A 10,625-nucleotide genomic window follows, 5' to 3' on the forward strand; every position below is an offset into this window, starting at 1 on the left:
TTTTTTGCATTGATTTTTTTTTTTAGAGAATGAAGGGAGGGAGGGAGGGAGAGACAGAGAGAGAAAGAGAGAGAGTTCAGCTGCCTCTCACACGGGATTGAACCCGCAACCGCGGCACGTGTCCTTGACTGGGAATCGAACCTGCAGCCCTGGGACCTCAGGCCGATGCTCCAACCACTGAGCAACACCGGCCAGGGCACACCAGCTCTTCTTTCTCATCATTGTCACTTTACAGGGAGCGAACAAGTTCACAGAATCAGCCCCCAGCTGGGAGGTGCAGAGCCGGGATTCGAACCCAGGCAGCCAAGCTCTGGAGCGGCACTCCTAACCACGTGACAGCTGTCGGCCCTCCCAGGGAGGTCACAGCCTGAGAATTGCTGTTTTTGTCTTCAAAATCCAGAATATACTTCATTCACTCAACACATCTCCAGGCAGACACTACATTTGCATTGCAGATGCTTGTTCTTAAACAGGTTTCATAAAATGTATCGGTGCAAGCATACTACATTCACTACCCCAGTTGTTCCAAACAGACTTAAAAGTTTCCCAGCCCTGGCTGGTTTGGCTCAGTGGATAGAGCGTCGGCCTGCAGACTGAAGGGTCCCGGGTTCGATTCTGGCCAAGGGCACATGCCCGAGTTGCTGGCTCGATCCCCAGTAGGGGGCGTGCAGGAGACAGCCGATCAGTGATTCTCTCTGATCATTGGTGTTTCTCTCTCTCTCCCCCCCACCCACTTCCTCTCTGAAATCAATAAAAACCTATATGTTAAAAAATATATATATAACTGATGCCCAGGAGGATTAACTGATTTCTTCCTCGCTCTGTTCCTTGACAGACCAGCCAGCGAGCTTTTCAGAATGGAACTGTGAATAAGTCACTCCCTTCAACAGCTTCTTGGACGTGGCTCAAGACCAAAACCAGCCCGAGCCGGCTTGGCTCAGTGGACAGAGCATCGGCCTGCGGACTGAAGGGTCCCAGGTTCGATTCTGGCCAAGGGCACGTTCCTGGGTTGCGGGCTCGATCCCCAGTAGGGGGCGTGCAGGAGGCAGCTGATCAGTGATTCTCTCTCATCACTGATGTTTCTATCTCTCCCTCTCCCCTCCTCTCTGAAATCAATAAAAATATATTTAAAACAAACAAACAAAAGACCAAAACCAAACTACTCGGATAAAAAATGTAGGCAGAGCCGAAACCGGTTTGGCTCAGTGGATGGAGTGTCGGCCTGCGGACTGAAGGGTCCCAGGTTCGATTCCGGTCAAGGGCATGTACCTGGGTTGCAGGCACATCCCCAGTAGGAGATGTGCAGGAGGCAGCTGATCGATGTTTCTCTCTCATCGATGTTTCTAACTCTCTATCTCTCTCCCTTCCTCTCTGTAAAAAAATCAATAAAATATATTTAAAAAAAAAATGTAGACAGAATGAGAGAACTGGAAAACCATTGTTTTGCAACCTCTGATGACATCGTTGATTCAGGCCATGATTGTTGACGGAAAACCGGATGGGAACTGGATATTCTCGGGGCGCTACTACTTGCTCGTGGAGAGGAGGGAATTGGAGCTTTACAATGAGGCTCGCGCTGTTCCTATCTGTATTAGTGGGCGAGGGCTGCCAAGACAAAATACCAGAGACTGGGTGCCTCGACAGCACTCGTGTATTTTCTCCCTGTTCTCACATCTCCTCCCCTTATAAGGAACCAACCCCATGGGTCAGGACCCCACCTTTTTAAAAAACATCCTCACCCAAGGATAGATTCTTATTGATTTCTAGAGAGAGGAACGGAGAGAGAGAGAAACATCGATCTCTCTATGAGAGATTTGCCTCTCGTATGTGCCCCAACTGGGGGTGGAACCCACAACCTAGGTATGTGCCCTCACAGGGAATCAAACCCCAAAACTTTTGGTGCACAGGAGGCTGCTCCAACCAACTGAGCCACCCGGCCAGGGCAGGACCCCACTCTTTTTTTTTTTTTTTAATATATATTTTATTGATTTTTTACCAAGAGGAAGGGAGAGGGATAGAGAGTTAGAAACATCCACGAGAGAGAAACATCGATCAGCTGCCTCCTGCACACACCCCACTGGGGATATGCCCGCAACCAAGGTACATGCCCTTGACCAGAATCGAACCTGGGACCCTTCAGTCCCCAGGCCGACGCTCTAGCCACTGAGCCAAACTGGTCAGGGCAGGACCCCACTCTTAACGACCTTATATAAAACTTTACCTACTTCCCTATCTCCAAATAATTACGCCGGGGGGTGGACTTCAACACAGGAACTTGGGGGGAGGGGACAAACATAAACACCACCTGGAGCCCCCCAACAACCTCACCATCCCCAAAGTGGGACAGGAGGCATTACGCAACATGAAGCTACCAACTCTAAGTACTTGTGTCAAAAATGGCAGAACCTAAATTTTAATCAAGCCCTCAGATTTAACCTCCTGATTCTAGGAAGTCAGAGGATTGTTGACCAAAAAGAGCCAGATAGGGCCCGGCCCAGCCACAGTGCTCAGCTGGTTGAGCGTCACCCTGTGCACAGAGAGGTTCCTGGTTTGATTTCCGGTCAGGGCACAAACCTGCATCACAGGTTCGATCCCCAGTCGGGGCATGTATGGAAGGCAATCGATAAATGTTTCTCTCTCTCTCTCTCTCTAAGCATGTCCTCAGGTGAGAACTGAAAAAAGAAAAAAGAGCCCGATAGGAAAGATTTTCAACTCTGTGGGCCATGGGGCCCCTGCCACAACTATTTGGCTCTGGCCTTCGTATGGCAAAAGCAGCCGTGGACACTAGGTAAATGATTGGGCACGGCTGTGTCCGGATAAAACTTTATTTATGCACACTGCCTAATTCTCACAGGTCACAAATATGAGTCTTCTTTTGATTTTTTTTCTAATTATTTAAAATGTTAAAACCATTCTTAGGCTGCATAAAAACAGGTGGTGGTTGCAAAGCATCGCTCTAATAAAAGACAATTGTGTATCAAGTACATTAAAAATGACAACTCAATAATAAAAAGACAACCCAATTCAAACATAAGCAAAGGACTGGAATAGACTTTCCTCTAAAGAAGACATACATGCCAAAACCGGTTTGGCTCAGTGGATAGAGCGTCGGCTTGCGGACTAAAAGGTCCCAGGTTCGATTCCAGTCAGGGGCATGTACCTGGGTTTCGGGCACATCCCCAGTAGGAGATGTGCAGGAGGCAGCTGATCGATGTTTCTAACTCTCTATCTCTCTCCCTTCCTCTCTGTAAAAAATCAATAAAATATATTTTAAAAAAATAAAAAATAAATAAAGAAGACATACAAATGGCCAAGAAGCACATGGGAAAAAAATGCTACACATCATTAATCTCTGAGAAAATGCAACTGGAACCACAATAAAATACCAGTTCAGACTGACTTAGAATTGACTAAAATAAAAAGTCAGATAATAGTCCTAGCCGGTTTGGCTCAGTGGATAGAGCATCAGCCTGTGGACTGAAGGGTCCCAGGTTCAAGTCTGGCCAAGGGCACATGCCCGGGTTGCAGGCTCAATCCCCAGTAGGGGGCGTGCAGGAGGCAGCCAATCAATGATTCTCTCTCATCATTGTTGTTTCTATCTCTCTCTTCCTCTCCCTTCCTCTCTGAAATCAATAAAAATATTTTTTTTTTAAAAAGTCAGATAATAACAAGTGTGGAGAAACTGGAACCCTCACACACGGAGCATGGGAACATAAAATGGAGCAGCCACCTTGGAAAACTCCGGCAGTTCCTCAAAAGGTTAAACACAGAGTTACATTTGCTTCAGCAATTCCACCCCCAGTGCAAACGAAAACATGTCCACATCAAACCCCTGTACACAAAGGTTCATAGCAGCGTTTTTCATCATAGCCCCAAGGTGGAAACAACCCAAGTGGCCATCGGTTGATAAAGGGATAAGCAAAATATGGTACAGCTCATACAAAGGAATATTACTCAGCCAGAAAGAAGAGCTGACACAGACTACAAAACGGAGGAACCTTGGGAACATTGCGCTAAGTGAAAGGAGCCGGACGGAAACGAGCAACGTCCAGATGAGGGCCATCCATACAGAGAGAAGTAGATTTGTGGTTGCCTGGGGCTGGGGAAGGGGTGTAAAATGGGGAGTGACCGCTAATGATGAAAATGTCCTAAAACTGATCAGGGTGACGGTTGCCCAACGCTGCGAATATACCAAAAAGCACTGACTTGTACACTTTAAATGGGCGCACTATATGTTAGGTGAATTACTAGTGTATGCCAATAAAGCTTTTTTTAAAAATATATATTTTTTTTATTGATTTTTTTTTTTACAGAGAGGGATAGAGTTAGAAATATCAACAAGAGAAACATCGATCAGCTGCCTCCTACACACCCCCCACTGGGGATGTGCCGGCAACCAAGGTGCATGCCCTTGGCCGGAATTGAACCTGGGACCCTTCAGTCCGCAGACCGAGGCTCTATCCACTGTGCCAAACAGGTCAGGGCTGTTTTTTGTTGTTTGTTTTTTTTTTAAAGAGGCCAGCAGGATTTGAGCTTGGCCTGCTGACGCCTGGCATAACGGAATAAGTGAAACGAGGTTACAAAGGAGCAAAAAGACAAAATTCAGATGGCGGGATTATCAACAGAATAACGGACCCAGTTTCTTAAATGAATCAATTGCACGAAGGAAAAATCAGAGTGGAGTGGAGGGGAGACTGCTCTAAATCAGGAGAAACTCAGACACTGAGAGACGACTGTATTATCGAAATTCTGTAAGCAATAAAACAAAATTAAAAAAAAAAATTCTGTCCCGGTCTTCCTCGGGACCCTAGGACTCCAGCCCGCGGGAAGGAGGCCGCAGCACTATCCCTCCACCTCCTGGAACTCACCTCGCAAACGACTCCTAGCTCCTTCGTGGATGCTTCAACCGTGCCCCTACCCCGGAAAAGAGAGCTTGTTTTCCCTCTTAGCTCCACCCACTTCCGCGCGGCGAAGGAAACCGGATATAAAGCTGCCCCTAGTCGCGGAGGTACCTCGTCTGGCTCGGTAAGTCCTCCCTTCGTCTCTTCCTCCCACCGGAAACGTGAGAGACAGATCGAAGGTTCCGTTTAGGGAAGCTGGCTTGAATATGGGGTGCGCTTAGTATCTGCTAGGCATCTCCCGGGCCAGGCGATTTCCTTGCTTGTAACTCAAAGCTTTGCGTCTCTCCAAGCCCGAGTTTAAGGACTAAGCACTTCCCCCAGGCATTGGGAACCCACTTCCTTAAATATAGCATCCACTTTTCTTGTTGTAAGGAAAGAGACAATTAATAGGGGACAACTTCTCTGTCCCCATTTAAAAATGGAGCAATAGAGAAATCGCAAGTCAGAGCCGTTCAAATCGCCCCAGGAAACAGGAATGTAATTACGGCATACCCACCCACCCCTAGGGACCAAGGCATACCGTTCCTGCCAGCTTCTAGATACGTAGATATCTGATATCTGGAGACCTAGACGGTTGTTTCCCTAACTTGGCTGGGTGCACTCCCGCTGGGGAAGCGGGAGGAGCGGAGGAGGCGCCTATCCAGTTCCCTACGTGCCCCCAGGGTGTCTTAGACCCTAGCCTTCCTGTAGGGTCCTGGACCTTAGGCCCTTCATCATAAGGTCCCTTTAAATATTTTGTCCCTTACCTGAGTCCCGCCCAGGGCAGGTAGTCGCAAACCCCGCCCCTCTGCCAGAAGCCGCGATCATCAGGGAGGATTACAGAGAACCGGGAGCCGGGAACCCCTCCTTTTTCTTCCCGCCCCTCTCTCCTGCCCCTCTACACAGCTGGCCGCAGCTGGCTTAGGAGGCCCCCATTAAGGAGGAGGGGACAGTGCTCACAAGTCTGGGCAGGTAAGTGAATACCCCTGGAGGCAGAGCCTGGCTTGGGGTCCTTGGCATCCTGGCTCCCTGACCCTCTGGGTCCCAGAAATTTAGGGCCCCCAAGCCCAGGAGTCTAGGGCCTCTTCCCCCACCTCCCCCTGGACTCAAGAATTGAGGCCCCTGGTTCTTGCCTCTCCTGTAATCTTTGATCTCTGTCGCTGGATGTGGCCATGGGCATAGAGACAGAGGGATACATGTGGAAATAACAGGAAGGAAGGGATCCTGATCGCCCATGGACATGGTTATGAGCACTTACTGTGTGTCAAAACTGTGCGGGGGACGGCAAACACAGAGGGGGGAAAGACAAGCTCCCGGCTCAAGTCTCCGGAGGCACGCTGCCTTTGCTCGGATCTTGCAAACCTGCAAACCGTATGCCTTGGGCAAGTTCTGTGACCTCTCTGTGGCTCCGTTTCCTCATCTATAAAATGGGGATAATGATAGCACCATTGTGAAAATTAAACTGTTATATAGGCAAACTACCTTGAACAGTGTCTGGCCCAGAATACAGGCGAGGGCAGTGTCTGCTATTATGATTATAATTCGCGGGCCACGGAGTCCAGGCAGGGAGACCGTGCCTCTTTCCTTCGGGGCGGAGGCCTTGGTCATCTATACCACACCTCGTTCCAGGTGGTCCACAAAATATGAGGGGCAGGGGCCACCCCTCTCTGCTGCTGCTGTACCTGGGGTTGACCACCTGTCTGGACACCTCACCCAGCGAGGAGCAAGACCAAGGTGAGTGTTTGGGGGAAGACTCTGATATCCACCTTCCCCATCCTGGAACCCTTGCCTCTACCCCCTCCTACCCCTTAAGTTCAGCTTCCTCCATGTCTCTAGTCCTCCATTTTTCTGTCCCTCGTGTTCTTTGGGCCCAGAAGTCTTCTTGGACTCCCCCAAGGCCCAGAGCTACCTGGGCAGCCACAGACGAATTCGTCGAGCCAATCACTGGGACCTGGAGCTGTTCACGCCAGGGAACCTGGAGCGGGAGTGTTACGAGGAGAAGTGTTCCTGGGAAGAGGCCAGGGAGTACTTTGAGGATAATACCCGGACGGTGAGAGCCTGGGGGGCCCCAGGCCCTGGGGGGGATCCTGGCCCTCAACTCCCTCTACCCTCTGGTCTCAGACATCTGGGTGGCTGGTTGGGTGTGTGGAATCTGCCGGTTGACAGCTTGTCTTTCCACCTTCTCTACTCCCACCCCTTCCAGAAGCACTTTTGGGAGACGTATATCCACAATGGCAAGGCAGGTGAGTAGGAGGCCATGCCCTCTGGGTCTGTGCAGCTAAGGCAGTCCCTTCCCACGGAGGCTGAACCAACACTCCCAGCCCAAATTCTTCGATCCCTGGGTTCCTGGAGGTGGTTGTTAGAAGCATCCTCTCTCTCTTTTTTAATTAATATTTTTTAACTTTGATTTTGAGAGAGAGAGAGAGAGAGAGAGACATCAATTGGCGGCCTCCTGCACGGGAATCTGACCAGGAATCGAACCGGCGACCTCTTGGTTGCATGGGTCATCATCGCTCAACCACTGAGCCACACCAGCCAGGCAAAGTGTCCTCTCTTTGGAGACCAGAGCTGAGGCCTGAGGAACCCACCACACCTCATTGCAAGAGGTCCCATGTCCCCAGGAAGCGGGAAGTGAGGGTGGAGGGAGGAGTTACAGCCTGGAGCCCATCAGGCCTCAGGCTCAGAGGCGCTGGCCCACCTGAGAGAGCCCCAGCCCTTCTGCAGCTTGGTTGCTAGGGGGGTTGTTCCCTAGCAACACAGCCTGGTCAGGCCAGGCCATGGAAACCGGTGCATCCTCACCGGACCAGTCCGCCCACCCTCCAACCCTCCTCTGAGTTGAGAGGCCCCGGCATGGCTGCAGCCTTGCTGCTAAGGGGGGAGGGGCTGCTCCTTAGCAACCAGGCCGGGCCTGGCCGGACCACGGAAGCACTCACTACCTGGCTGGCTTCTCCTCCCCACAGCCCATCCCAGCCTCGGCCTGGTTGCTAAGGAGGCCTTCTCCCTAGCAACCACACCTAGCCAAGCTCAGGACCCTAGGCCTCCTGCCCACCAGAGGACCCCCTTCCAGGCACCAGATGCCCCACCCCCTTTTGGCCTGGTTGCTAGGGGTGGATGTACCATAGCAACAGGCCCTAGGTCTGGGCAGGAGTCCTCACATTGGAGACGGGTTGCTAGGGGAGGTGACGGCGTTGCTACAGGCCTATGGATGCCTGGTTGCTGCTTGAATCCACCTGAAACATGTCAGAGGGGGCCTGCCTGCTCAGAGCAGCTTGTTGTTAAGAGGCCAAAAGCCTGGGTTTGCTGTTTGAGGAACCCCTCACCCCCCACCCAGTGCTAAAGTTGGACTCCCCAGCAGCAAGGCCTCATGAAGCTGGAGCCCTCCCTGCACACCCCTCCTCCCCCCCCCCCCCACTTTTCCTCAGACACAAGCCTTGGATTGCTAAAGGGGCTGCACCTTAGGAAAGGGGACACCCAGCCATTTGTTATTGGAGGAAAGTCCCTAAGTTCCTCCTTTGATAAATGAAAATGTTTTATTATTTAAATTAATTTCAGAGAGGAAGGGAGAGGGAGAGAGAGAGATAGAAATATCAATGATAAGAGAGAATCATCGGTCGGCTGCCTCCTGCACGCCCCACACTGGGGATCGAGCCCGCAACCTGGGCATGTGCCCTTGACCGGAATCAAACCTGGCACCCTTCAGTCCGCAGGCCGACGCTCTATCCACTGAGCCAAACCAGCCAGGGCGATAAATGATTTTTTTTCTAGCCTCCTGGTAAACCCCAAAGCCTTCCTGTGGGTTCTGCAGTTCCTCCAGAGTTGAGACCTTGCCCCTCAGTTGCCTGGTTGGTAAAAGGGGCTGCATGCCAGATAAAATATAGGAACTACCCCCGCCCTCTTCCTGAGTTAAATTTCAAATGCACACGAATCATTTTGTTTTAGTCTAAGTATGTCCCCATTTAATAATATATGGGATATATCTGTATTTAAAAATTATTTGTTGTGTATGTAAAGTTTTGTGGGGTGTCCTATATTATTATTTGTTAAATCTGGCAGTGTTCAGTGGGGGGGGGGGGCCTTGAGAGTTAGCCTCCTGACCTCCCTACCTTACCTGTAGTGTGTCACCTGCAGTCTTAGCAGATGGATTGCTTAGGACGGTCTTGAACCACCCTCTAGGGAGGGGCTTTTATCGTCAGGGGGATACAGCTGCCGTATTTTCTAGTACCAGTTGAAGTGATCATAGGTCTTCTGTGCATTTAATCTCATTGAATTTTTGCAACCTGTCAGAGAGGGACTATGGTCCCATTTTACAGAGCAGGAAATGGAGGCTCAGAGAAATGAGTGAGGTGAGTTGCCTCAGATCACACAGCCAGGAAGTAGCCCCAGCTCTGCCTTGCTTCTCGGCCAGTGTTCTTCCCTCAGGAGAAAGGCATTTGGATGTTGGGGTGGGTGGCAGCCCCTGGGGCAGTGGCTCCCTCTCCCCGCCCCCCTCCTTCCTCCACAGGGCGTGGACGAGTGGATGTAGCAGGCCTGGTTGTGGGGCTGACATCTGGCATCCTGGTCATTGTCCTGGCCGGCCTGGGAGCCTTTTGGTATCTGCACTGGCGACGTAGCAGAAGCCAGCTACCGAGTCCTCAAGAGTAAGGGGACTTCAGGGGGGAAGGGGGGCTGGGGGGCTGGAGAGAAGGGTGAGGGTGGGAGGAGGACGGGTCAACCTAAGGAGATGGGCCAAGGGTGGGGGGCAGGTGGATGCTGCTGGGAGATCTGAGGAGACAGTCATGTGGAGAGTGAGGCTGTGAGATTGTGTCCGGTTGTGGCGTGTCTGTCTGACTATATCCTCAGTACCTGGCACACAGGAGGAGCTCCACCAGCATTTACTGCCGGCCTTTGCCGTACCAGGTGTCGGTGTGATTATCTGTGTGTGACCATTGTCTCTGGTGAAGCAGCAGCCTGCGGTCTCTGGGTGTCTGTGGGCGGCTGTGGTATGTCAGTTTCCGTGGCACAGGGTGTAGCCAATGTGTTGCGTGCGCCTGTAGGAGGTGTCTAGGTGTGTCTTTCTCAGTGGCGGGGTCCAAAAATGGCGCTTGAGCGTCAGTCTTGCAAGTACGGTGGGTCTGGGGGTTGCCAAGAGTTTGCTGTCAGTGGGCATGTCTGTGTTGTGTCTGTCTCTGTGCGCGTCCACCTGCCTCCGAAGGCTGGCTTTCTCTCCATCCCTCTGCCTATACCTGGAGTACCTGTGTGTCTGTGAATAAGAGTCTCTCTCAGCAGCTGTTGATTTCTGGGTCTGCCTGTCCCTGCGCATCTGCCTGTCATTTTGAGGTGCTTTTCTGCGTGTGAGATTGAAGGTGACCCTCTTTCTTGCCTGGTTCATCTCCCTTCCACATGTTCCCCTGCCATCCCCAGAGTCTCTGGGTCCCTACATCCTCCCTCCTTCTCCCCATCTTTCTATCCCGTAGGTTTCACCTGCTAACTGTGCACCTTCTGTTCCCAGGGCCGAGCTCATCAGCCCTCTGAGTCCCCTGAGCCCCCCGGGCCCGCCAACGCCCCTGCCGCCACCCCCACCGCCAGGCCTCCCCACCTACGAGCAGGCGTTAGCGGCCTCTGGGGTGCACGACGCACCTCCGCCACCCTACACCAGGTGCGGGGCTGCCTTCTGCCCGGAGGCGGGGCGCAGAGGGGGGGCACGGCTGGGGGCGGGCGTGGGCTCGGGGGCGGGCTTGTAATTCCGAGCTTATTATTCCGGGCGAG

General features: G+C 51.9%; 2 protein-coding genes across 3 annotated transcripts in view; one reads left to right on the plus strand and one right to left on the minus strand.

Moving 5' to 3' along the window:
- NOSIP (nitric oxide synthase interacting protein) overlaps positions 1 to 4,971 on the minus strand; it is a 14,882-nt gene extending 9,911 nt beyond the window's left edge. The window contains exon 1 of one of the 2 annotated variants that reach the window (XM_006108119.3): positions 4,869 to 4,971. The gene's annotated coding sequence lies outside the window, so the exon portion shown is untranslated. The remainder of the gene's footprint in view (positions 1 to 4,868) is intronic. The other variant, XM_014450154.2, reaches the window with a different exon arrangement.
- A 34-nt stretch (positions 4,972 to 5,005) lies between these two features.
- Positions 5,006 to 10,515, plus strand: PRRG2 (proline rich and Gla domain 2; the record flags this gene model as incomplete). Its single annotated transcript, XM_014450153.2, has 7 exons — positions 5,006 to 5,025; positions 5,696 to 5,852; positions 6,510 to 6,614; positions 6,755 to 6,930; positions 7,084 to 7,123; positions 9,382 to 9,517; positions 10,369 to 10,515. Coding segments are annotated over exons 3-7 (590 nt in total), but the record flags the coding sequence as incomplete, so codon positions are not given.
- Between the last annotated feature and the right edge of the window lie 110 nt (positions 10,516 to 10,625).

This window comes from Myotis lucifugus, unplaced genomic scaffold (genome assembly GCF_000147115.1).
Source record: "Myotis lucifugus unplaced genomic scaffold, Myoluc2.0 scaffold_1780, whole genome shotgun sequence".
Taxonomy (NCBI): Eukaryota; Metazoa; Chordata; class Mammalia; order Chiroptera; family Vespertilionidae; genus Myotis; species Myotis lucifugus.